Here is a 27,461-nt window from a genome sequence, read left to right as displayed (position 1 = left end):
TCCTGCATCAAGGGTCAAGATGATAAAGGTCAAATGCAACACACAGTAGGAAGGTCGTGGTGGAGACGGTGTTCCTTATGTTGCTCTAGGCAGCACGTATCAAGTGGAATGTCATAAATGGCTTAGGGATTTGTGATGAATTCCTTTGGGAATTGCTAAGGAAACATTTCCTCGTTTAAACAGCAAGATCATGTGCTTTCCCAGAGAATGGGAATCATGTAATCCATTCCTTTCTCCTCTTAGTTTGTTTACCGGGAAGCTCCAAACTCAATCCTGAAACTCAGTGCACTATGTCAGCCAAAGTAATGACACTATTTGCTTTCCCAATCATTTATAGGCTTTTAAAATTTTTCCTATTTTATTGTATCCATATACTTTGTTTTAAGATACCGCAGTTCGTTTTGGTATACAAATGGAGAATATATAAGAACAACACAAAGTGTTCTTATTACTTACCTGGGTTTTCTTTCAGCCTTTACTCCGAACAAATCTCAGAATCATTGCTATGGAGGGAAGACCCATGGTTCCATTTGCAGTGGGCTCCCAGATTCCAACATTGTTCTTCATTATGACACTCTGCATGTTTTTTGGTGTGTACTCCATGGGCTTGTTTTTTGGATTTGTTTGTTTGTTTGTTTGGCCATGCCACGAAGCTTGCAGGATCTTGGTTCCCCGACCTGGGATCATCGAACCTGGTCCCTCGGCAGTGCAAGTGTGGGGTCCTAACCACTGGACCACCAGGGAATTTGCATTTAGTACCCTCTAGGTATCAGACAGTATTGTTACATACCGTATCACATTTAAGCACTCTAACATGCAAGGTAGTTGCTGTTACCCCCACTATACAGATGGGAAAACTGAGGTCCAGAGCACTTAAATGATTTGCCCAGAGTCACACAGATAGTAAGGGGTGGAAATGAGATTTGAATTGAAGTCTCTCTAATATCAAAGCCTGTTTACTTTTCCCTTGGCTGAAGGAGGTCCAGTTTCCTTAATCCCTTTGTGACCAGGCAAGGTGGTATGTCTCACGTGACCTCCCCATCTTCCTACCCTGCCAGCTACCCCAACTAATAAAAAGAAAAAAAAAAATAAAAATGAAAGATCTGGTCCAAACTATATTGACAGGACTCAACATCAAGACTGGCTATCTTCCTGACCTAAAGTACGTGTTTTCAAAGCATAAAAATAGAATCTTCTTTTTTCCGTTTATCTTTGTCCTTAAGAACCACAGAGTGGAGAATGTGTCCGACCCCCTGACTTGTCTATCTTTGTAAAAAAAAATAATTTTTTTAAATCTTTTCCACTGAGCTCTTCTGCTTTTTATGAGGCCCTGGTAATGAAAACTCAACGTGCAAATTCGAACATCAAATCCACGTTACATAATAAACCCCCGCCTTCCCAGCCCTCTCCAGAAGGGCAGATTTCAGTGAGAACATTTTGGAACTGAAGTACTGGAAATTCTTCCGTATACAGTGGTGGGCATCTTACCATGTCCCCGGCCACCTGAGGGCAGAACTAGGGGTTCCCATGCTGGCATCCACGTTTCAGAAAAGTCCAAGTTCCTGGAAATATGTCTGCTCAACCAAGAAGGAATTGTACCCTTGGGAAATCTCAACAGACTTGGATAATACCATGCAGAGAGGCCCCCCTACATGGTCTGGCGTAGAGGGAAAGGGAAAGGAAGAAGAAGAAAATTAACACTATCGTGTCCAAAATGGTGCTGAAGGCTTACTGCACGGGCTCCCTTAATCTTCACAGCAGCCTTTCCACAAGGTTTCAAGGAGGACACTGAGGGTCTGAGTAGCAACACAGCCCAAGGTCATGATGGCCAGTAAAGAATGGAGCTGCTGAGCCAAGCCAGTGTCTCTCTAGCTTCACACCCCATTGCTTTTCCTGCACACGATGACAACCACACATAGCCACAGATGAAGCAAACCCCAAATAGTCCACAAAGAATAACACATCCTCCATGAGAGACCTCCCTGTGGGAAGGGGTCACCCATCACAGCTGTCCCCACCTTCTGTTTGTCCAGGAGTCCCTCCATGGAGGCTCCCGGGCCACAGCAATCTCTGCCACCATGCCATGTGATTTCTCAGGATGGCCCTCTCTTAGCTATTCTGACCCACATAGAGACAAGTCTCTCTCTCTCTCTCTAGTTTCATCCAGGAAGCAATTGGAATACTTCAAAGAGCATGTGTAATGGGCAAGTACAAGAGAGAAAATATGAGAGCAGAGATCCCATCAGCTTCATAGAGAAGGAATTTCTTAACAAATACCACATAGGAGCCACCCTCCTCCCCACCCCAATCCAGGTATCCACGCGTCACAATAACTAGCAGAGTTTTTTGGGGGGGGAATCTTTTTTTGTTTTGTTTTGTTTTTAAACATCTTTATTGGAGTATAATTGCTTTACAATAGTGTGTTAGTTTCTGCTGTATAACACAGTGAATCAGCTATACATATACATACATCCCCATATCTCCTCTCTCTTGCGTCTCCCTCCCACCCTCCCTATCCCTGCCCTCTAGGTGGTCACACAGCACTGAGCTGATCTCCCTGTGCTATGCGGCACTAGCAGAGTTTTTAGCTCTGGATTTTGTGAAGGAAACACGGGGATTTGTTGAAAATGATGAAGTCTACACTGCTGTGATGAGAGATATTGGACATAATTAGACACAATAAACGGTCCAGTGGATTATGATCCCAGGTGATAGAATAAATGATAACTCTAAAGAATAAGAATAACCTTTAACCACTGTGGTTAAGGAAACTTGTTCAGTCCTGCTGGGCTTCTTCCACGAGCGTGCAAGGCTGCTCTTAGGATACACTGCCTCGGCTGAGGTAGGTCCTTTTCTAATAACGGAAAATACTGAGATTTTTGCCTCCTATATTCTTCACTGGTTCTTTCTCAGTGCTCTTATGGATATATTTACTTCCCTCCTTGCTTCTCACCGTTCTTCTTTTTCACAGGGTGGCTAGGTGGTTTTGCTGCACTTGACTTTGCTGATCTAAGTTTTTTTTGCATCTGGGTCCTTTCCATGTTGTTCCCTCAGTAGGTTCCATGATATTTTTTCCATATTGTTCCATGATATTTTTTCCCAGTACCATGCATCGGGAAAAGCGAGACATATTACATCTGGCAGAAAAGTCACTCCCTCCCTTGGAGCCCATGATGAAATGGAATTCCCCCATTAGGTGGAAACCTGGACACCATGACACTTCCTGTGTCACACCATTAAAAGTCCCACCAACAACACGGTTTACAACATTGTCATTTAAGGATGTCTGCCATTCAAAGCTATCACACATTAGGCACTGGTTTCACAGATGACATATACTACTCTCATTTGATTCAATTTTCACAAAAATCGACAATGTCAGTGCTATTAGCTCCACATTAAAGATAAGGAAACGGAGGGTAGGAGAGATTGTGTGTCTCACCCAGTGTCACGTGTGTAGTATGTTGCAGAGTTGATATTCAAAGCGAGGTTCTTGGGCATCATCCTCTAGTCCCTGCTCTTCTTGACAGCAGTCCAAAAGACCACTGCGGGGTCTGAACTTTATCCTGAAGGCCAAGGGGACCTCCAGAGGGTCTAGAGAAGACTAGTGAACAGTTCTGATTTGGCAGCAGCGTGGGAAATGGATGGGAGCCAGCGGGAGCAGAGACCAAAAAGGAGACTGAAGCAGGATTCCAGATGATGGGCGTCTTCGAAACATTAGTGAGGGAATTCCCCGGCGGTCCAGTGGTTAGGACTCCACGCTCTCACTGCAGAGGGCCCAGGTTCAATCCCTGGTCAGGGAACTAAGATCCCACGAGCCATGCAGAATGGCCAAAAACAAAAAACAAAAACAAACAAACAACAACAAGAAAAGTCATTGAGAATGAGAATGAGATAGTGGGAGACAGGTGGGTAGAGTTGAGAGATATTAGAGTTTGGATCAACAAGACTTGGGGATAGGCAGAGGAAGAAGTCTGACACCTGAGTTTCTGACACGGGCAACTGGGTGGATGGTGGCGCCATTTGCTGAGGTGAGAAACTTAGGAAGGTGTTCGGGAGAAAAAGAGGAAGAGGTCATTGTTGGTCACGCTGAATTTCAGGTGGCGGAGGAGCTTCCAGCGGAGTGAACAAAAGGACTCACATGGAATCAGAAGCAAGATTTGGCAGAAACTGTAGTTTAGAAGTCATCACATCGTTCATGAGTGGAAACCATGAAAGCAGGTGATTCTCCAAAGAAAGCCTATAGAATAAGAAGTGGGATGAAGGGGGAAACCTAGAGATGTGGCTTATGGCAGGGAGTGTCTCCTCTCTGTGTTCAAATGAAAACCTCCAGCTTTCCTCCTGGTCTCTGGGTTACCTACCACCCTGCTTCTTTTTTTTTTTTTTTTTTTTTTTAAGACTTTAATTTTGTTATGGTATTTTCCTTTCTTGATGTCTTCTTCGGCTATTCAGCTCTTTTTTTTTTTTTTAATGAATTGACATGTTTTTATTTATTTATTTATTTTTGGCTGTGTTGGGTCTTCGTTTCTGTGCGAGGGCTTTCTCTAGTTGCGGCAAGTGGGGGCCACTCTTCATCGCGGTGCGCGGGCCTCTCACGGCCGCGGCCTCTCTTGTTGCGGAGCACAGGCTCCAGACACGCAGGCTCAGTAGTTGTGGCTCACGGGCCTAGTTGCTCCACGGCATGTGGGATCTTCCCAGACCAGGGCTCGAACCCGTGTCCCCTGCATTGGCAGGCAGATTCTCAACCACTGCGCCACCAGGGAAGTCCTCCCACCCTGCTTCTACATACTTGCATCTCGGGGTTCTCACAGAGTTGAGCTCCCCAAATTCTCTCTCCATCTCCCAGACTCCTACATTCTCTGCTTCTAGCAGGGCAAACAGATACATGATGAGTCAGCAGTTTCCTGCCTATACGCTAGATGTAAGCTCAGAGAGACTGGGCTGCCCTGCATGCCCCCATCGTGACTCTTACCACCTCCTCCCTGCAACACAACCCCTCTCCAAACAATTGCTAGGAGCAACCAGCATGGGGGAGTACAGTATCTAGTAGAAAGAGCACAGCCTTTGGAGTCAGACCTGGGTTCAAATCCCAGGTGTAATGTGGAAACTTGAGCAAGTTACTTCAACTCTCCAAGTGTCAGTTCTTGTATCTGTGAAATAGGCTCCTCCTCCTTAGAGACCTAGAAGCATGGTTAAAAGGATCAAAGAGATGCAAAGCAGCCAGGGCGGCACATTGTACCCAGCAGGTGCCCAACTAAGGAACTGTGGCCTCCCTCCTCTTGCTCTCCCCAGTCTACGAAGGAGCCATGCTGAGAGCGTGGCTCAGCATCAGAGCATCAGAGCATCAGGGCACTCTTCCCCAAGCCTTTGGAACCCAGAAGGGGCTCTGGTAGGTCCGTGTTTACCTGTCTGCCTCTCTAACCAGAGGCTGGAAAATCAGGCAGGCTTTGTGATTTTCCAGAAAGCTCTAGCCCTTGAACCAGATTAGTAATGCTAAGACAAAAATGCAGCCTTTCTTTCTGATATACAAAAGGATAAGAAAAGTTTTCCTCCCAGCCTCCAAGCAATCTTGTGTACAGCAGACATCACTGAAATCAGCAGGTGTGTGTTCCAAGAGAAGACTCTGTCTCTTGGACTCTGTGTGAGTAATTTTCCCCTCCCAGAAAAACGCAAAAAGAGAGAACAAGCAGGAGATACAAAGGAAGGATCAAACCCACACACAGCCAGTGTCCGACTTCTTCAGAGGCATTTTTAACACCGGTTCTGAGACTGAGGATGAAAGTCCAGGCTGTTCCCTCAGACCAGCACCGCAGTCACTAAGCTCTGTTCTTGTGGATGGACATTTGCTACCTGAATTGAGGAGGCAATGTTGGCGTTTGGGATCACTCCAAAGATGGGACTGGGTCTGCTCTGGTCTAAGGTTAATAGATCAGCTCAGGTGTGTACAAGTCTTAGAGAAACACAACTCTAGAGGTTATCTAGTCCAACTATGTCGTCTTAAAGGTGGAAGACCTAGACCCAGAGCCCAGTCCCTGTGACTTTTCCTAAAGTCACAAGTCAGTGGCACATATGGGACATGAGCCCAGAGTTCATGACTCCCAAGTACCACCATCATTCCAAGTACCACCTGCCTCCCTGAGCATAAATGTCACCTCTTACCACATGCAAATGGACATCAAAGGGGTTAAGAGACGTCACAGGCATCAAAACACCCAGGCTTCAACAGACAAGCATCAAACAGTGGTATTATAATAATACAGAGTATTAATATTAGAGTAATATAATCTACTCTCATAGGATAGTTTCATGCTGCAGAATATTATTCTACTACTCAGTTTTGAAACCTTTTGACTGATAAAGGCATCATCTTGCTTGACTCCATGGGGTAGGAAAAGAGAGTGATGCTATTCTACAAAACATCCTCCAGAGAGAGGGATCCTTTACCAAATCTAATGCCTAGTATGTGCCAAGCATGTGCTCCACATTGACATTACTGTCAAGAATAAAATGATCTCTAAAATCCCACAATCTGGTGGGAAAACAGATACGCGAGCATGTACCAACACTGTGAAATGATTTGTGTCGCAGTAGAGATCTATGTAATGGGTTTTGAGGGATGGACATGAGGGCTTGTGCTTTGGTTTGTGTGGCCAGTGGTGGCATTCTTTGGGATAAGGACCACAGGAGGAGAGGATGCACTGAGGGGAAGAGGGGAAGAAGGGTGACAGTAGAGATGGCCAAGGTGGTGGAAAAGGTAGAGGAGGGGAAGGAGGAAGACGATGAATTCAGTCTGGAATGTAACTAAGTTCAAGCAGCCTAAGAGGCACCTAAATACAGGGATTCTATTGTGTGGACCAGCTCAGCTCACTTCTTGAGGGAATCCCTCTCTGCCAGCACTGTAGCTCACAGCTCCTCTGTCCCGCCATTTACATCCTGCCCTTCAAAAATGGATTGAAATACTGAATCCACCAATGTCTCCTCTTTGTCTTTGAAAGCATTTCTTTTTTTTCTGTTACTATCATTTTGATGGAGTGGATGGAGGTAAAAGATGGAGGTCTGCAGACAATCCCCCATATTTAGCCAGGAGTTTCAAAAGTCAATATCTGAGCAGTAAGCAGAGGAGGGGAGGAAGCGGAGGAAGAAGAAAAGAAGAGGGCAGTGGCAGAGAAGAGAACTGAGCAAAGATCTGAGATGTAGCAGTAGACTGGGGAGATGGTGGCCGTGGAAGAGAGATTCAATCAAGTGGTCAGTCGCCACTTTATCCCTAGTTGCAATGTGGTGAGAAGCCATTAGCTCCCAATCAGTGGGGTCCTTTACAAGTGGTTGGTGGCTACTTCAATGCCAAACTCCTCTATATCCAGTCAGCTCGGATCATATTTATTTGACAAAGAACGTGGATAGTTGTCACAGAATGGGTTGACCAGTTCACTGAAACTATTTATTCAATCTCTTTTTTTTCCACTAAAAGTATAACTCTTTACCTGAATTATGTAGATGATTCAAAATGTTGTTAATATGTAGGTGGTACTGCCTTTTCCCAGAAATAAACCAGCTCAACCAAGTTTTTTGGTGCTATATAGGTTAAATCTATCAGTGGAATAAAAATGTTCCTTTTATTTCTCCCACCCTCCTCCCTGCCTTCCTTTTGTCCTTCATCATTCAGTCATTCGTTTATGCAGTCAACAACAACGCAAAATTATGGAATACCTGCAGTAGGCCAGCTACTGGGCCAGGCTCCATAACTGGGGTTTGGTTTATGATCCTGAGGCTGGCGAGACCGGCTCCAGGCAATACCAGGAAAGGTGTTTAAATAAGGCAACCCAACTGGGACTTGGAAATCAGAAAAGAAAGAAATTCCAATGTCATGTCCAAATGACTGAGTTAAGGTGATGGAAGGTGCAGAGGAAAGAGCAGGAATCAGAGAGCAGTCAGTCCTACAAGCAGGACAAAACAAGCGCACTGTCTGGGACCTGCGCCTGGGATGTCGGGAAAGGACTGTCTCCTCTTGAAGAAGGGGGAGGAGATAGATGTGGTAGCTTAAAGGAGCCGTGCATGGTTGTTAAGAGTTCGGTAAACACTGTCTGATTGGGGAAAACCACATAAATTTAGAGGTTTCTTAAATAATAAGCTGAAAGCCACGGAGTCATTCCTTCCCTAATTCGTTTGGGTCTGTATTCCAGGCCAGAAACCCCTGTTATGACAGTTAAAGTTTGTTCATTTAAATAAAATTCTCTGTGTTTTTTGGCCTTTTTGGCGTTTTCAGGGATGTTTGCAATCAGCCTTGTTATCTGTCTGACCTGCACTTCATCACCTTTGGCACCTGATTAACTGTTACCACTTCTTCATTGAGGAGTCTCACAATGATTCTTCCTTCCCTGTGTCTCTCACACGGGACCCTTAATTATTCTTTTCCAGGGAAATATTTCTTTCCATTCCACCGTCACCACTGTGCCCCGACCCTCATCAGTTCAAGCGGAGAAGAGTGTAATTGTGTCCCTGCCTCCTTTTCTTCCCACCCCCAATCCATCCCACTACCTGTCGAGAAACTAATTTTCTAGAAGCTTCGTATTATTTATATTCTTCCACCCAAATTTCCTGCAAATGTAACAAGAAATAAAATAAAATCCTCTTTATAAGCTAAATAATAAAGTACACACAGAGGGCTTCCCTGGTGGTGCAGTGGTTAAGAATCCACCTGCCAATGCAGGGGACACAGGTTCAAGCCCTGGTCCGGGAAGATCCCACATGCCGCGGAGCAACTAAGCCTGTGCGCCACAACTACTGAGCCTGCGCTCAAGAGCCTGCGAGCCACAACTTCTGAGCCCACGTGCCGCAACTACTGAAGCCCACACGCCCTAGAGCCTGTGCCTCACAGCAAGAGAAGCCACGTCAATGAGAAGCCCGCACACCGCAATGAAGAGTAGCCCCTGCTTGCCACAACTAGAGAAAGCCCGCGCGCAGCAACAAAGACCCAAGGCAGCCAAAAATAAACAAATTAATTAATTAAAAAAAAATAAATAAAGTACACACAGAGACACGTACACACACACACCAATCTGGTCTTTGTACATTATCTGCGTTCATTCACTATCATACAGAGAATTTTCATTTCTCAGCCTCTGTTCAGATCTGAGCCCAAATATACATGAATGGAGCCCTTATATAGACTCCATATTTTTCAAGTAGTGTTACTTCCTGGGCCTGGAACTCCCCCTCCTCTCTCTGTTATAGACACTGTAGCAAAGTAAAAGGAAGAAATACTGAAGGGGGATCCCAGAGCTGGCTGTGTGACCTGGGACAAGTCGCTGACTCTCTCTGGCCCTCAATTTCCTTGTCTATAAATTAGACCAAGGAGACAGGACCAGCTGATTGCTAAAGAGCTTCCCACTCTCACCTGAAGTGAAGCCCACCCAGAGTCTCCCTTACCTGCCCTTCCCAAGGTGACTTCCTTCCTTGATAAGGATGGTCACACCCTGCTCTGGAGAACAAGGGTATCTGGACTCAGTGGACAAAATATCTAGAACTGCATTGCTGCTAGACGCATAAGAGCTGAAACTGACAGATCCATAAATGACTTTTCTGTTCAGACATCTATTTCAGAAGATAATGATACAAATAGGATGCCTGCCTTGGTTATCACTGTCCAACAAATAAAAATGCCAGCATTTTGTGTGGGCATCAGACCACCCTAGAACTGACACGCCACACCACGGAATGTGGGTCTGCAAGCATGTTTGTGTGCTGGCAGCTCAGCCCAAGCATCAGCTTTGAGACTAAAAGTGTCTATGAAAGGGTAATTCCTAAACTTATAAGATATTTGCAAGATGTGTATACTTCCAAAGTATTTCACATACATCATCCCATTTGACCTTCCCAGGAACCAAATGGGGAAAGCAGGCAATCAACAAAGATTAATCAGGTCTATTATGTGCCAGGCCCTGTTGAGTGTGTATGGGATACACCAGTAGACAAACTCAAAATCCCTTCCTTCATGGAGCTGACACCCTAGCAGAGTAGAATCTATTGCACTAAGACAAATAGGGAAATCTTAAAAGAGGAGTTAACAACCCTTGCACAATTATGGGATAAGTGCACTGACAAAGTCTGATAGTTAATGATAGCAACTGCCCTTTATTATTCAACAAATATTTACCGAATGCTTACTATATGCCAGGCTTGGTACTAAATGCTTTACATATGTTATTTAATCTTTATGCTAACCTTGCAAGGCAGATATTATTATCTCCACTTTTCAAGTGAGGAAGTTAAGACTCAGAGAGTTTAAGTAACTTTCCCAATTTCCCCTAGCTGGCTTGCATTGGAGCAATGTGGAGAGAATGGTTAATCCTGTTTGCAGGAGCGCAGGGTGGGGTTGGGCTGGTGGGGGGGGGGGCTTCAGAGAGGGGAAAGGTGAGCAGGGTCTCAAAAGTGACAGGTTCACCAAGAAGAAAAGGGAAGATGTCAATTTCAAAGTCATAAAGTTGCAAAAACGTGGTATGGATTTAAGACGGAAAAGCAAGAAGCTTAGATGGCTGGGATATAGGGTTTGTGGGGTAGGAAGTAGCAGGAGAGGATGGTGGAGTAAGTGGGGCCAGGGTGAGAAGGGCTTTAGAAGCTAGGCTTTTCCAGAACTTTCTGGAATGTTTTCAAGAACACAATCGGTAATATCTATACAGCAGACTGGGGCAAATGGATAAGACTGCAGTCCTGAGCAGCCCCTGGGGCTCCTGCTGCCCCAAGCCTGCTCTGTTACCCCCAAAGCTGTGAGAATCAATACCCACACTCCCTGAGACCCATCGTGTGACACAACACACAAGCTGTGAAGCTCTGACATAAGCACTGGGGAGCCATTGAAGGATTTCAAGCAGAAGAATGATGTAATCAGAATGGTAGGGTCATGAATGGATTGGAGAGGGAGGAAATCAAAGACAAAGGGCCCAGTTAAGAGCTATAGTAACAGGGTAGGCTGTAAGCTGTAGACCAGAAGGGCCTGAACCAAGTTATCAGCCATGAGAATGGAACACTGCCCAGGGGCTTGAGAATAATTTAGAGGCAGAATTGACAGCCTTCAGTGATGAATGGAATGTAGCAGGGGAGGGGGGCCGGTAAGGGCTTAGTTGAGGATAATTCCAAGATTTCTACATGAAAAAAGGACTTAGAATTCATGAATGAAATCTCTCTCTTCCCATGGCTAAACTTCCAGTTCCAAATTTAAAAGGATATTGTCAATACTTCACAAAGCAACACGGACATTTCACATTCCTCTGTATCAATCAGTGTGAGTATGCAAAAGGGAAACACACACACGTACACACACATAAACACATACACACGCGTACACATACAGACACACATACACACGCATACACACACACACACACACAAAAGCCACCAAGGGAAGTTTGCCTTCAGAAAGCTAATAAATGAGCTCCATTAGTTGAGATATTCTGATTTCTGACACCCGTCTATAAGTCAGAATTCTGTCACCGATTGCATAAGATTTCCAAGTCCTACAGAACAAAGCCCTAAAATGTTTCTGATGGAGACATGAGCGGTAGAACTGTTTTCTCAAACAGAATCCCATTTCTCCTTTATTGTTTCTTTCTGCAAGGGAAGAAAAAATGAGGTAAAAAGTGGTCTGTCATTATTTTTAGTCTAAGAAACAGAAAAGAAACGTTTAAATACCACAAAACTCCCTTTTATAGAACAACTAAACACCCACAACATAACCCAACTGGCAGCAATGTAACCAACTGGAAATGTTAAGCCATGTACCGAATCACGGTTTGGCCATCAAACAAAATGACAACAGGGAAAGTTTGTTCAAGGTGATGGCTGAAACAATGGACCAATGAAAGAAATGGACCTTTGTCATTTAGACTCTCTCCTCCAAAGAAATAAGTGATTTTTCTGAACAGCCAAAGTTTCCAAGAGTTAAGGATTTATTTATTCCTTTGAACACCACAACTTTTTTTTTTTAATGGAACCATTTGGCCAAAACTCCTTCTGAAAAATATCCCATCCTTTCATATATTCTTATGCAAATTATACAGAACAAAATGTAATCTTGGCAACTCAAGGCTATCATTGTAAATTCCAACTCTTTGGGGCTAAAAGACTCAGGACGATTTGAAACGTGTCGAGTTTGCCCAACATTAAGTGGCGTCTATTTTTAATCCTTGTATCTGTTTTTATAGTTGTTTTGTCTTCTCCTTTGTGGTCAGGCTTTGGCTATATATTCTGCCCATCAGTGTCGTTGAATCTTAAGCCTACTTGTTTCTTTTCATAATGTATGTCATTTCTATTCTACTGAGAGCCTGAAAAACAAAACGAAGCATGTTATCAGGATTGTACATAAAAGTAAGCAGGCTCCCTGAAAATCAAAGGCTCACTCATGCTTAAACTATGTGATGTTAACTTTAGTGCCTGGAAGGCTGTATCATATAACAGGGGTTGGAGGGAGGATTTAATATCAGCAAAAACCCAAGTTTGACCTTAAATAATCCACTTGATTTCTCTCAGCCTCAGATTCCTCCTTGGCACAAAGAGAAGGAATAATATCTACTTCACTAGGGTTACTTGGGGATTAAATGAGATAATGCATGCAAAGTCCCTAGCATTATGCCTGCCACATTAATATCTTCAATTAAGGCCATTATTATTATTATTAGTTTAGGGACATGCATTGTGACTGCTCAGACTTTTCCTTATCTCTTTGAACTGCCACTAAACCAGAAAGAAGAATACCATGGGTGCCAAGACCAAGGAGAATTCCAACCATAGTTAAAGACGGAAACGTGATGTAGCTGGAGGAAGTGCTCAGACCCTTCATGCTGTCGAGGTCCAGCCAGGGTCAAGTGCACCAAACCAAGTCAGCCAGCCATGAGTTTAATCGCAAGTCAGAGTAAGGTATCTGGGCAGAGTCTGGGAACAGATGACAGAGACCTAGGCAGCAGAAAGGACACAAGGAAAGCAACACCTCAGAGCAATCCTCATCCAAATACTCCTCCTTTATTGGGGACAGTTTGTCTCTGAGTCGGTTTTTGTTATGGGTCACTGTGTGGTCACAACGCATCTATCATGTGGGTCACTGCTTGGGTTTTGTTCCAGGATTGAACAAAAAGGGATTGAGACTAAGTTGGGGACCCTGGCAATGCAGGGGGAGGGGTACCCAGGCGCAGGAGGAATACACAAGAGTGGGCAGAGTTCAGGGTGATGGTTCCAGCCACATAAGGGCAGCATCTGTGGCTCGCTTCCATTGGCGGGTTGGCAGTGCCAAGGTGGGAAGGATGGTGAGGTTGGCCAAGAGGTCCAGGTCCAGGGGTCCATAATCCAGTGATACCACTTCATAGAGACAGAAATTCTTCACCTTACGATGTGCCTTCTTTCCAAGCTTGGCTCTGGTACGGTTGCTCGGGCTTTGTTTGTCTGAAATCGAACAAACTTCACCAATAAAAACCTATTTGTTAGTAAACCCTGTCTGTCCTAATTCTCCTCTGATCATCGTTCAGGTACAAAGAGATGTTTTCCTGGAGTGCCAATCAGGCTGGGCGTGCCCTTTGTGCTCAGATCTTTTTACTTGGTGCTGTTTCATCTCTAACCCAACACGTTAGCATCCTTGTCCTGTTCTTTTCTTTAAAAATGTCATCATTTTCCAATGACCTAGTGTCACCATCATTAGCTGAGCCATTCACCTAGTGTTGGGCATGTGAACTGTTTTTAATTTGTTTGTTTTTCTCTAGCATGACTGCAAATACCTCTGTACTTTGTTTAGGGGTTATTTCCTTGGGGAAGCTTCTAGGGTGTGGGATTACCAGGTCAAAGGGTATGAACTGTCTCATGCTCTTATTACACATCAAGCTTATGAACTTGCCTTTATAACTCCAGGCGCTTTCAGAAAGCTGTTTTGAATCTAATGTTGTGTGTTAGCGCTGTAGGTTGCTGAGAATAATTGAATGAGTAAACTTAAGCACTGTTGGGCTAGAGAAATATTGATTAAAAGCAGAAAGCAAAGCTGAGGTCTGGAAGGAAGGAAAGGAAGGAAGGAGGGAGGAAGGGACGGAGGGAGGGAGGGAGGGAGGGAGGGAGGAAAGGAGACAGGAGGGTAGGCTGAAAGTCTGTGGTTTGTAAACATGAGCGCCCACTTTGCAGCCCTGTGATGGCTCTCAGTGCGTTCGATCATTTGGACCTTCTCTTAGCCCAGCCTGGCACTTGTACCCCTGGGTACTTCCCTAAACCTCTTTCTTACCACTGGCCTTGTATAGTTTTAGCTCTGCCCATGATGGCATCACTCTGAAGCTGGGAAGAACAGAGCTCCAGATGCACAGCAGATACTGAGAACCTAGCTTCTGTTTTCACTCCCTTCATCTCCCCAAGGGCTTTTGCAAAATCCTGAATTATGCTGCCACCCACCTTATCTTTTCTCTTTCTAAACTCCCAATTTCCTGCCTTTCTAATAATTACCAACACATTGGAGTCAGACCTGGGTTGGAATCCAGGCTCTGCTACTGTGTGACGTACTCTGTGTGACCCTAGGCAAGTAACTTCACCTCTCTGAGCCTCATTTTCTTCATCTGGAAAATGAGGCTTAACTCAGTGCCTGACATCCAGCTCAGTGAATGGTTGCACTGGGGGATTATGGTTTGAGCTGTGCTTAAACCAGCAACAGAGAGAATAAGATTGGAAAGATAAAGTTTCTATGTCCCCATCTGTAAAATGGGATAATGTTACTGACCTGGGAGAGTTGTTATGAAGAACATTACATGGGGGAATTCCCTGGAAGTCCAGCGGTTAAGACTCGGTGGTTTCACTGCTGCAAGCCCGGTTTCTATCCCTGGTCGGGGAACTAAGATCCCGCAAGCTGCGCAATGCGGCCAAAAAGGAAAAAAATGAACATTATATGGTGCACATAATAGTATGTGGTAGGTACCTGGCTGGTACTCTGTGTTATCTTCCTCTCCTCTCCCTCCCCATCATCCCCTCCCCTCCCCTTTCCTTCCCTTATCCTGCCTTCCCTGTCCTGCCCTTCTCTCCCTGTCTTCTCTTTGGATAATCACACAGGTCCACACGCTGCAAAAGAATGTATAAAATCCCTCCCGCTCTGCCCCTCCTGTGGATGGACAGGCAAAATAAACTGGAGGAGGGAAACCCGAGATAGTGGTTTGGCCCAGGTCATTTATAAGGGAAAGAAAGTAAACAAACTGCTAGTGGCTGAGACAGAGAAAAGCTATGGCTGGAGGGAAAGCAGCCTGGATGGAGGCTTTTGACAAATCAACTTGGCCTGAAATCTCTGAGTCACCGCAGAGGGTCTGTCTGCAAGACAGATTCAGTGCTGGTTAGTAAGTGCTCCCCAAAGGGGAGGTGAGAGCCGGGGTAAGACTAAGTCATGGCTGAAAACAGTTAAGGGGACAGTCAAGGATTTGAGAATAAAATGCCTAATTGTACCTGGGGTTTTATATGTCATTAAATCCGATTTTAACTGCCTGCCTTTTCGTAACATGAGTGGGTGATAACTACTGGAGAAGGTTATTGTGCTTAACTGTTTTAATGAGAGTTTTGTTATGTGTATGGGAGAGGAAATTGGGTAGAAAAGTGTGCAAAGCTCCATTGTTCCGCTAACTTTATGGTCAAAGTTACAACCAAGATCCAGTTATTCAAGCCTAAACCCAGAATAGGGAAGGCCACGCTGGGGGAAGAGGCAGATTCATTATTGACGTGGCCTGGACTTGGGAAGTAAATGTCACAGGTCAACAAGACACCACTGGGGACACAAAAAGCCACATCAGGAGGAGGAATTGGATGTGGACACATGGACATCATGGATCAGGGCTCCTCACCGTGGGCTTATGCCCGTGTTGCCACTGGTCGCAGATCCTGTCTCCAAGGTTGATCCCTGTAGGCAGAGTCATACAATTCTCCATGAGTTGGAGTGAGAAGATGAAAATGAATGGAGAAATTCAGTGGGAAATGTGTATGGTGATCGCTCTCAGACCAAGGGAGAGGAGCCCCCTCCTCTGGACCCTCTCAACACACTGTAGCATAGCATTTATCATGCTTTGTTAAAGGTATCTATTTTCTTACCCACGTCCCCCACTGGACTGCAAGCTAAGACAGGGACCACGTCTGAGTAGACCCTGCATTTCCTGTGCCTAAGACAGTGCCCGGCACACGCTAGGTGCTCAGTCAATATCCACTACGGTCCTCATTTCAGCTAATTCAACCATCCTGATTAAGACCCTGTACTCTAGAGCCAAAACACCTGGGTTTGAATCCAGCCACCGACTGGACAAGTTACTTATCCAATCTCTGCCTCAGTTTCCTCCTGTGTAGAAGATCTATGATGGTGATACATACCTCATAAGTTTGCCGTGAGGATTAAGTAAGCTAATGCATGTTCATCGAGCACAGTGCCTGACACATAATTAGTGCTCAATCAATGTTAGCTATCAAATATCAGCATTAGCGTCAGCATCACCGTCACAATCATCACCACCATCATCATCACCACCATCATCATCATCACCACCATCATCATCACCACCATCATCACCATCACCACCATCACCATCATCATCATCACCATCACTATCACCATCACCACCATCATCATCACCATCACTATCACCATCACCATCATCACTACCACCATCATCATCACCACCATCATCACCATCACCACCATCACCGTCACCATCATCACCATCACCATCACCATCACCATCACCATTACCATCATCATCATCACCATCATAAGATCAACTTCCCAGTGACTGGGGCAAGTCACTAAACTTTGTATATCAATTTCCTCTTCTAAGTTTAACCACATGCTCATTAAGATCACTTTCGGCACTGACACCCTCTGGTTCTCTCCATGGTGTGTCTTACCCACTCTCTTTATTAGTCACAGAAACTTCTGAATCCCAAACTGGTTTTCTCTGCCAACCAATGCACGTTTGGACCACTTTCCCAAACCAACAAGAGCTGTGTGCTGAGGGCACTCAATAGTGTGTGTGTGTGTGTGTGTGTGTGTGTGTGTTATAATTAGTTTAAAGAAAATTTGACCAGAAAATTAAATCCTATGCGAATGCATCATGTAATACTGTTCAGAGGCAAGTGGAAATATCTTTGCACTACCTGATGTTTGAGATTATCCACGCAAGAGCTTTCATCCATCAGAATATCTAGCAAAGAGTTGACGGAAAATCTGATAATAAAACGGCGAGCTCTGTATACCACCTTGTCGTAGGATCCACTGTCCTTTTTGGAAGGGAGAGCAGGACAACGTGAAATGAGAAGCTGAGGAAAATAGCAGGAGTTGGAATGAGGTGCCAGAGGAAGGCAACCATAAAATAACTGCAAATACAGAGAAAAAAGGTGTGAAGAACGTAGAATACAATTACTCTAGTAAATGGTATTCACAGAAGGCAACCACTGGCGTGAGAAAAGGGAAACATATGGAGACTATACACACATATGTATATTCATAAGTATCACTAATAGATTATACAACAAATTGATCGCATTAGTTGCCTCCAAGGAGGACAGATGGGTGACCGGGGGAGGCGAGGGGTGGAGAGATTTGTTTACTAGACTGTTTACTCTTTTGTCCTTTTTGACCATGTGAATACATTGCTGATTTCAAAATGGGTGGTCGAAAAGTTATTCCATAGGGTGAGCAGAGAATGACCCTGAAGTTGGGATCTGGATTTCGGTTCTGTGTTTCTCGGTATCCATCTGTGTGATTTATAGCAAGCCACTCCCCTCTCTGGACCTCTGCTTTCTCCCCTGAGAGTGAAGGGGTTCAATTACATTACATCCTCCCATCTTTCAGGATTTGCCATTTACCAGGGAGCACAGTGCTTCAGCAGAGCACGAACCTAGCAGCTCTCTGCTCTGGACCTGGTCCTTTCAGTCCCGATCTTCCTTCTGGTAGCTGTGGGCCCCTGTTTGCCTTCTTACCCCTGGGATTTAGTGCTGGTGAAAGATGAGCAGCTGAGAGCTGGAACTCCAGGAAAATGAGGATGACCAAAAATGCAAAAAAAAAAAAAAAAAAATATCTGGAGAACCTAAGAAGGAGCCCAGAAGAAGAGAGAACCAGGAGGGGCCCAGGATAATATAAGAAAGCCACGGAAGAAGCAGGAGAAGCAGTGGAGATGCTGAAGCACGTGAAAAGGTAAGATGGAACAGCAACTCCAGTGCCAGCCCCATGGAGGGAGGCTGGGATGGATGGGAAAGGAGGTATGCAGTGACCAAAACCCCGGTGAAGTTCTCCTTGCCCTTTCCACCAGTGCAGGAGCTCCCATCATGACTACTGGACATTGGCTGAGGTCCTGTGACAATGCAGCCACCTCTCTGCACCCAGAGGCCACCAGTAGCACAGGCTAAGAAGGTAGCAGAGGGAACTGCTAGGCTTCAGGCAGAGGTTGGGGAGAGGAGAAAGGGAGGAAAAGAAGAGAAGGAAAAAAGAGAAGAGGGGGAGAGAGGGAAGCAGAGTGACAGAGAGCCCAGGGCAGTACAGAGACAGAAAAAGAAAGACAGAGAAAGAAGGAGAAAAAGCAAGGTCTTTACATTCACAGACAGACCCACAAAAGCACACCTGCCCCCTAAGAGCAATGAACTCTGAGACTAGAAGTAGTGTTGACTCATCACCACGAGTCCTAAAAGGAAGTGTGCCCAGCATTCTAAGCAAAGACACCGAGAGCCCCTTGTTACTGCCCCCTCTCCCCCCTCCACACCCGCCACATACACTAAATCCCAGGGGTGGAGGAGGGTGGCAGATAAGATCCCACGACCATCAGAAGGAAGATCAGGGCCTGGATGGACCAGGTCCAGAGTAAAGGGCTTGGTGGGTTCATACCAATGGGTATGGGACCATTTTAAAGATATTGACATCCGCGATCCCATCCCAAGAGCAGAAAGTACAGGAGAAGCAAGTGAAGGAACTGATGGTGTCTAACCTGGAGAAGAAAGACTTTCTTGAAGATTTTGCTAGAAGGCAGACTACTAGAGCCCCTTTCACCACTGACATACTTTGATTCTATAAAGTATTTTGAAGGGTTCCCATGCGAAAGAAATATCAAACTTATTTTGTGTGGCTCCCCGGGGATAAATTAGGAGACATTTGCAAAGAGACTGATTCCAGTTTGATGAAAGGAAGCTTTAAATACTGCCAGATGTTTTGGGATAGAATCAGGTACCGGTGGACTGTCGCTGTTCGGGTGTGTAGCAGCAATTCCAAAGAGCAGGGTTAAGTAGTACCTCTGATACTTTCTAATACCAAGCCCCTGAGCAGTAGGGATTGGGGGTAAGCAGGAATATCAGGGGACCCAGTGAAGCCCGATCAAGTCAACAAGTATTAGCTCCTACAACTGGATTGTAAAAACAGAAAATCACATTGACCTAAATGGACCTTCCTGCCCAACAAACTCATTTAATGGGAGAAAGAGCTTATATTTGGCGGTGGTGGCCGCCCACCAGAATGTGGGCTGGCTGGCGCCCAAACATCACACAGGAGGCCAGGATTCCAGGTGTGGAGCGACAGATGTTTTAGAGATAAACAGGAAAAGGGAAATTTTCTAAAAGCTTATTATTGGGAAATCACAATGCTAAATTCACACTTCTTGGTGGATAGGTCACGTGGGGCAGCTCATGCACTGCCTCGTGAATTTGTTTTTCTGGCCAAGTGAGCCTGCAAGGATGGGAAAGTTAATTCACATGAGCTGTTGTGTCAGTGCAGCTCTGAGGGCAGAGATGGTATAGGGTAGGGTTTGAGAGCACAGGGGTTGGAGCCAGACTACCTGCATTGAAAGGCTGCTCTCCTGCTTAAGCTGTGTGGCTTAGGTTGAGTAACTCAACCTCTCTGTGGTAAGGCTTCCTCCTCTTCGAAATAGAGAAAATAACAGTATTTGCCTAGTAGGATTATTTTGAGGATTAAACACTTAGAATGCTTATGACACTTATTTTTAATGTAAGTCACTTAGAACAAGTCCTAGTGATTAGGAAGTCCTACATTTATTATATTATTATTGTTATTATTTATCATAATACTTTTCAAAGAAGCATGATGGAGAAGGAAAATCTTGGACTTTGGAATGAGTTATTGCTGAGTTCAATTCCTGCTCTCCATGCCCTTGGTTCAACAATTGTAAAAAGAGGGTAAAAATACCCCCCTGCAAGGTTGGAATAAGAAATTAAATATGTTTATGTGTCTGGTACAGTTGCCTGGCATACAGAAATAGTCAAGAAATCTTAGTTCCTTTCTCCTTTTCCCCATTTTGGTGTGTTTCATCTAGGTGCCAGGGCACTGTGCTGAGAGATAGAGACAAAAATGTGAATGAGATGTGGTCCCTGTCCTCAAAGGGCTCACGTCCAGATGAAAAGCCTAGACACACACAGTGACAAGGTGCTATACAAAGGCTATGATGGAGGTATCAATCCAGTTACCTAGGAGGCAATGCTTCAGCTGGGATTTGAGGAAAGAGCAGAATTTCACAGAGCTGGTCAAAGTACTGGTCGAGAAAGGGGTGGGGGGGATTTCAGGCAGTGTAGGAAGCGTACTGCATACATGTGCCAAAAAGAAAGCCATCGATCACTTGGGATCACTAGGCATCCCTGTGTCTGTCTCTGGATTTCTGTGCCAAGACCCCTGAAGCCCATGCAGGATACCCTTCCTCTCTCTGAAAAAGTGACCCATCTGGAGAATTAACAGTAAAAACCATGGCAGGGAAGATACTCAGGCAACCAAAAGCAGCATGTGTACATTTCAAGGGGGAAAATGCCAGGAAAGAAAAAGCCCACAACAGCTGAACAAATCAGAAACATAAAAGGTCTTAAAGGTTTCTACAAGACAGAGTTTCGTGCCACCCCAGGGCTATGATGCTAGAAGATGTTGCATGCTTGCCCTGGCTGCTTCATCAGTAATTTCACTGAGCTCACAAGGTCGCCCCACCTTGATCTGGATATGTGTCACTGTGGCATCCCTCCCCTCCCCCCCCCACCAGCCCAGGACTGCTGGGACCAGGCTGAAGCACTGGTGTGTGAGCCTTTGTTAGAGGCCCCATAAAACTGGCAGATTCAGAACCTTCCCCCCAAAGCTAGCAACAGATATCTTCAAGGAACCGAATCCAAAGCAGAATTTTAGCAAAGCCCAACTTCTATAGCTTCTTCCCCAGGTGAATGAGAAGAGCCTCCAGGAGTGTGTGTGTATGTGTGGGGCTCAGATATCCCTGTCTCCAGAGACCAGATGCAGGGGCTGCCATGCTGACATATACCCTCCAGGTCAGTGGGGAGGGAAGGCGCACCCAGCACCGCTCAGACACCTGATGCTCATTCAACAGACTTACCTGGGCCACCTCTAATAAATCATCACAAAATGGGTGAAATGCCTCTCCAGGCCCAAATTCAAATCCTCCAAACCCCAAATCTCCCAGCTTCACTGGGGTGCCCTCCCACCCTCAGGATCCCTTCACATTGTCTCTCCCCTCACCGCCACCATCCCAATCTACTCTCTGGCAAATGTCTACGAAACTCCTTTATCCCAGGGAGTAATAAGGCTGGAAGTGTTACCCATCCGGTGAGGCCTCAGTGAGTCAATTATTTGGGAAATACGGGAAGAGACCCACCATACACCACGCGGGGCAGGCAAGGAGCAAGACTCCAGCCCTGGCCTCGAGGCGCCTGGCCCAGAGAGTGCAAACTGCAAGGCCCCGTGGTGCAGTCGAAGGAACCAGGGCTTCGGGGACCTGGGTGTAGAATCCTGATCGACAACTTAGGGGCAGTTTGACCTTGGGCAAGTACTTGGCCTCCCAAGTCTAGTGTGAAATGGAGTTAGCAGTACACTGCATGCTTCACTCATCCTCCCAAACACGCCAAGGCAGAATATTTTAAAAAGCTAAATGAAAGTGTCCAAAAGTGCCCCAGGGCTTAGTGGAAGACCCTGAGCCTGTCCAGGAGGGAAGGGTGACATCATCAGCCAACCAGCTGTAGGAACCCCGCCATGAGAATGGCAGAGATGGAGTCTCCTGTCCATGGACGTCATCCTCCTCCCTGCCGCCCACCCAGGAAGGCTGCACTTGGTGGACTGCGCCAGGGCTGGGCAGCGGACCCAACCGGGGAAGTGGCTGGAGGACACCGGAAGTTCCTAACAGGCAGGGGGCAGGGCTGCCCCACTGAGCCCAACCTGCCAGAGACCCAGTGACCGTTCCCAGCACCTCAACACACATACCCATTTACACAGCACACACACGCAAAACACACCACCTCCAGAAACCCCGATATCCACCCACACGTCCACACGCCCGTTCACGCCCCCCACCGCCTACATGCACACTTACACACACGTAGAGCATACAAGCCATCACTCTGTCCTACACACACCACACACATTCAGAGAGCCACAGCTCTGCACGTAGGCTCACATTCACCAGATACACAGAAATGCCCGTTCACACGTACACACGCACATCCCACCCACACTCAGTGCATGACGCCCCACTCACACACTAGCTCAAATGCCCACACTAGACAGCGGCTCAGGTTGTCGACAGTCCAGCCCGCACAGTCCGAAGTGTCCTCACACTCATCCCCACGCGGCCCACGTAAACGCAGCGTTTCTACTCCACGTCTCTCCCGCCAGCGCGGCACATCTGTGCAGCTCATTCCCCCCACCCCACCCCGCCCCCCGGCTCCGGCAAAACGCTTCCCGCTCGGTGTGCAGCGGCCACAGTGGCCAGGAATTAAAATGCAGCCAGGAGGGGCCGCGCGCGTCAGCACCGCGTCTCCGGGAGCGCACGGCGCTCGCCGCCGCCGCCGCCCCGCCCGCCCGGAGCCGCGGGGCTAGCGAGCCGAGGAGCAGGGGCTGGAAGCCCAGCCGCGCCAGCGTCGCGCGGCCGCTGCCCAAGTTCGCCCGGGGCCCGAGGAGGGCCGGGCAGCCGCGAGAGGAGCGCAGCCGCCGCCGCCGCCGCCGCGGGGCTGGGAGTCTCGAGAGGAGCCGGGCGCCCGGAGCAGCGAGTCCGGGTCACCCCCGAGAGGTGTAGCCGGGGCTCCTCAGTCCCCAGCTCCTGGAGCATCGGGGCAGGAAAAAGAAGAGGCAAGGGACGGCGAGACCGGGCTTTTCTGGAGACTCGAGGCACTTCGGAGAGCTGCGGGAGAAGCGACACTTCCCTCTGGCCAGCACCCTTGAAGGAGCCCAGCGGCCAGCAGCCTCTGGCAGGACCCTGAGACGCCCCCAGCCCCAGGCGAGGCGCGGGCTCCGGACTTGGGGGAGCCTTAGCAGGTCTCAGCCGAGCGCAGCCCGAGGAGCAGTGAGAAGGGTCCCGGAGGAAAGGGAAAGAGGGCAGCAGCCAGCAGGGCGACCACTCACCCCTGTACACGCCCACCCCACCCGCCAAGCCAGGAGCCGCCGCGCGCCTCTGGGGGCGCTCGTCCCCCGGCGCCTTCTCCCCCGTGTCCCAGCACCGCGGGCCACCGGCCGGGCTGGCGGGGTCCTTGGGGGGTGTCCGAATCGGGCATTGGTGGCCGAGTGGCTGCTCTCCCGGGACCAGCGTAAAAGCTGGGGTTAGGCGGAGCCGGGAGGACTCAGCTCAGGGTCCCCCGAGATCCAAGACGACGGGAGGCGGGCGCAGCGCCCAGGGACGGGAGAGGCGGCGCCCAGCGGGGCCCCTCCAGAGGTAGTGGCCGGCGTCGGGCGTCCGCCAGGAGGTCTCGGGGCCAGGAGAGCCTGGGAGGCGCTCGGGGAGGCCCGTGCCAGGGGCGGCGGGCCGAGGCGGGCTCGGTCCCGGGCGGGCGCCCGCGGAGGCGGCGGTGGCGGCGCCGGGCGGGCATGCCGCGCCACCGGAGCTCCTTTCGGGCGCACGCTTCCCTGGCGCGGGCTGCGCGCAGCGGCTGCCGCTGCTGCTTCGACTGCTGCTGCGGACTCCCATGGGGGCTCCGCCCGGCCGGGGCCGCCGCCGCTGCCGCCAGCCGCGGGCTGAATGAATGAGCCGGAGTGGCGGAGCCGGGCGGCCCGCGGCCGCGCTCACCGGCCCGGGACGCTTCCGCATGGCCCGCGAGGAGCCGGCGCCGGCGGCGGTGGTGGCAGCCGGGCGGCCCCGGGGCGGCCGGGGCGGCGAGCGCGAGCGCGAGCGGGCGCTGCAGGGGCCGGGGGTCGCCCGCAGGGGGCGGCCGTCGCTGAGCCGCGCTAAACTGCACGGGCTGCGGCACATGTGCGCGGGGCGTGCGGCGGCGGGGGGCTCCTTCCAGCGGCGGGCGCTGTGGGTGCTGGCCTTCTGCACGTCCCTCGGCTTGCTGCTGTCCTGGTCCTCGAACCGCCTGCTCTACTGGCTCAGCTTCCCGTCGCACACGCGGGTGCACCGCGAGTGGAGCCGCCAGCTGCCCTTCCCCGCCGTCACCGTGTGCAACAACAACCCGCTGCGCTTCCCGCGCCTCTCCAAGGGGGACCTCTACTACGCCGGCCACTGGCTCGGGCTGCTGCTGCCCAACCGCACGGCGCGCCCGCTGGTCAGCGAGCTGCTGAGGGGGGACGAGCCGCGCCGCCAGTGGTTCCGCAAGCTGGCCGACTTCCGCCTCTTCCTACCGCCGCGCCACTTCGAGGGCATCAGCGCCGCCTTCATGGACCGCCTGGGCCACCAGCTCGAGGACATGCTGCTCTCCTGCAAGTACCGCGGCGAGCTCTGCGGGCCGCACAACTTCTCCTCCGTGAGTTGCCCTCCGCGCGAACCCGCGCCCCCTGCTCCCCCAATCTCCCGCGTCGTAAGGCCACCGACCGGCTCTCCCCGCCCCCCGGGGCTGGACCCCAGGCCCCTGGCGGTGACATCAGCCCACGAGGCCGAGGCTGAACCCACTCTTAGGTACCCCGAGTCTTCTCCAGGTTGTGGGGACTTGGCACCACTGCAGGAGGAGTCGCCTGGCTCCCCTGTCCCGGCCTCTCTCCTTGCGCTGTCAGCTCCCAAGCCCCTCCGCTTTGCTGGCTATGGTCCCCTCTGGGAATACCAGTCACCCTTCTCCCCCATCTCACCCCCCAGGTCCACAGGGCTACAGGTAGCTACCCTGTGTCTGGGATGAAGGGATGGGAAGAGAGAGAAGCATATCTTAAGTGTGGGCTTGTTGTCTTTGGGAAAACCAATAGGAAGCTCTTCAAAAAATGGGCCAGTGGGAGAATCGGGTAGAGGCCCTAAGCAAGCTTGGGACCCTAAGCAGCTTATGGCTTGAGAGTTCCAAAACACTTCCAATCTAGGGGGACTTTGGAGGAAACTCCCAGAATACCAACCAACGCTGAAGCAGTAGCTGGTTTGGTGGGAGAGGCAGCAGCCCCTTGTGCTACTTTTTGAACGCACTTGTGTCTTAAGCTACCCGGGAATTGAGCTGTTGCGGGCACCATTGGGGCCCTTGACCCCCCCAAGGTGTGAGTATGGGTCTTCCGGTCTAGGGGAACCAACGCCCTGCAGTGGGGAAAGCAGCATGGCAGAGATATTGATGTGAACCTCCGGGGCCAAGAGAAGTTGTGCTCGGGGTTTGTAAACCATTTGCTGTGCTGGTTCCCCCATGCTGGGGTCTGGATAACGCAGCTGTCTGACAGAAGGTTTCTGCCTTGTGTGGTCTGCCTAGGAGGAGTTCTGGTGCGAAGCCTCAGCGTGGCTTGAGCCTGTCCAGCCATTCGTGTGTAAATGCCCCTTGGGGGGTTTGGGCTTTTCCACTAGTGCAGGGAATGTTGGTGCGTGTGTTTATCTGTAATGCTCTGATGGTGATTTTACCAGCGTTAGGCATCACTCCTGACAATCTCATCTATGACAATGCTTTTTCTGGGATGGTAAATAGATGCTCTGGCTCCAATAGGTGTTGGCACAGATGCCCATCAGGCCAGGCCTCTGATTGGCTGATTGGGCTAGTCCTCATCTAGGATGGTGACCCTGGCTTCAGTCTTGCCCTCCTTGCTTTGCTTTAAGCCTGTATATACAGTAGCTGTGAATTATCCACTCCCCAAATATCCCTTATTTCCTGAGCTTTTCAACTGGCTTTTAAAGAATACCTGCCTTGTGGTTTCCCCACCTTAGCAAGCAGGAGGTGCTGTTAACATATGCTTCTAAGTGACTTTGCCCAGACTTCAAACACAATTCTAAGTTCCATCCACAAAGGTGAAGGAATGAAGTTCGCGATCCCTTATTGTTTATTGTTCTTTGGCTGACCACTAACTAGCAGCCCCTAGAGTTGGACTCAAGTTCAGTGTTACATTCAAGTACCAGCAGCTCCAACTCCAAAAGTTGTACAACACTTGGAAAATTCTGCACATCTGACGATGGCTTTACAAAGTGTGGATCGTGGGCTAACAGCCAGGATTCACTTTTGACACTCACCACAGCCCTGCTTTGGCAGAATTTTATTCCCATTTTAAAGATGAGGGATATGAGGCTCTAAAATGCTGTCCGAAGCCCAGAGCCAGCAAGCTCAAAGTCCAACTTTGCATACCACCAAATGTATCACACAGAAGCCACATGGAACCTTCCTCTCTGATCCTGGGCCTCTCTTCTATCAGAGGGCCCCTGGCTAGGACTCTAGCCCTCAGCCACCTCCAAATCCTATCCCTTCTGGGAGCATGGCTGGGAGAGTGGAAAGTGGGGCTGCCCCAGGGCGTCATAGCCTTGGCCACATGTTTTGGGGCCTACAGAGCACATAGCACCTGCAGGAGTCACCTGACTTCAGCCTCCCTGGCAGGAATGGCTGTGAGTTGATGAAAGCAGGTTTCTTCTCACTGGGGCACAGCCTTCTCTGACCACCCTGTACCCTGCCTTCCTGTGTCTGAAGAATTTGCAGGCCCACACCCACCGAAGCGAAAGTCTTACCTCCATTCCCCAAAGGTATGTGTTCCTGGGGACTCAAGTGACCCCTAGTGGCTTCATATCATGGCCCTGTCCTGGGAGTTTCCAGCTCCTTCACATTTCATGCTGTAGTTTTTTCCCAGGGGCCTCAGAATTAAAGGCTGCACCCCCTCTATCCATGGAAGCCAAAAGCTAATATAGAGTGGGCCCATCAGGAATACTTTCCTTTAACAATGCTACCCTGTCCCAATCCTCGGTCACCTTTGATGGAGTGACACTCTAGTGTAGTGGTTAAGAGCATGAACGCTCAAGCTGAACTGATGGCTCAAATCCTGAGACTACCACTTTCTGTGTGCCCTTGGACAAGTGACTTAATCTCTCTGTTCTTTAGTTTCCTACTCCATCTAGTAGAGATAACAATAGTATATACACCACATCAGCTGTGCCTGTATTTGTGTATAGGGGTGTGTGTGTGTTTACATACATAAAGAGAGGAGGGAGCTCTTCAGACTGTGCTGGGTCTCTATAAAAATGTTGCCTTTAAAGGGCACCAGCCTCCTAACTGGTCTTTGGCCTCCAGCTCAGTGCTCCCCGCCCTCTGCATCCACCCTCAGCACTATAGTCAGAGCAGTCTTTCTAAAGGTCCACTCA

General features: G+C 48.6%; 1 protein-coding gene across 2 annotated transcripts in view; it reads left to right on the top strand.

The window, feature by feature from the left end:
* ASIC2 (acid sensing ion channel subunit 2) overlaps window positions 1-27,461 on the top strand; it is a 1,044,166-nt gene that overhangs the window by 770,705 nt on the left and 246,000 nt on the right. Inside the window, exon 1 of one of the 2 annotated variants that reach the window (XM_061174980.1) lies at window positions 23,974-24,693. The exons of the other annotated variant lie outside the window; for it this stretch is intronic. Within the exon in view, the coding sequence (XP_061030963.1) occupies window positions 23,974-24,693 (720 nt within the window). Of the gene's footprint in view, window positions 1-23,973; window positions 24,694-27,461 lie in introns of those variants that run through there. 2 annotated transcript variants of the gene reach the window in all.

This window comes from Eubalaena glacialis, chromosome 19 (assembly GCF_028564815.1).
Source record: "Eubalaena glacialis isolate mEubGla1 chromosome 19, mEubGla1.1.hap2.+ XY, whole genome shotgun sequence".
NCBI classification, from domain to species: domain Eukaryota; kingdom Metazoa; phylum Chordata; class Mammalia; order Artiodactyla; family Balaenidae; genus Eubalaena; species Eubalaena glacialis.
Note: the sequence above shows the minus strand (reverse complement) of the source record. Positions and strands in the feature narration are given on the sequence as shown.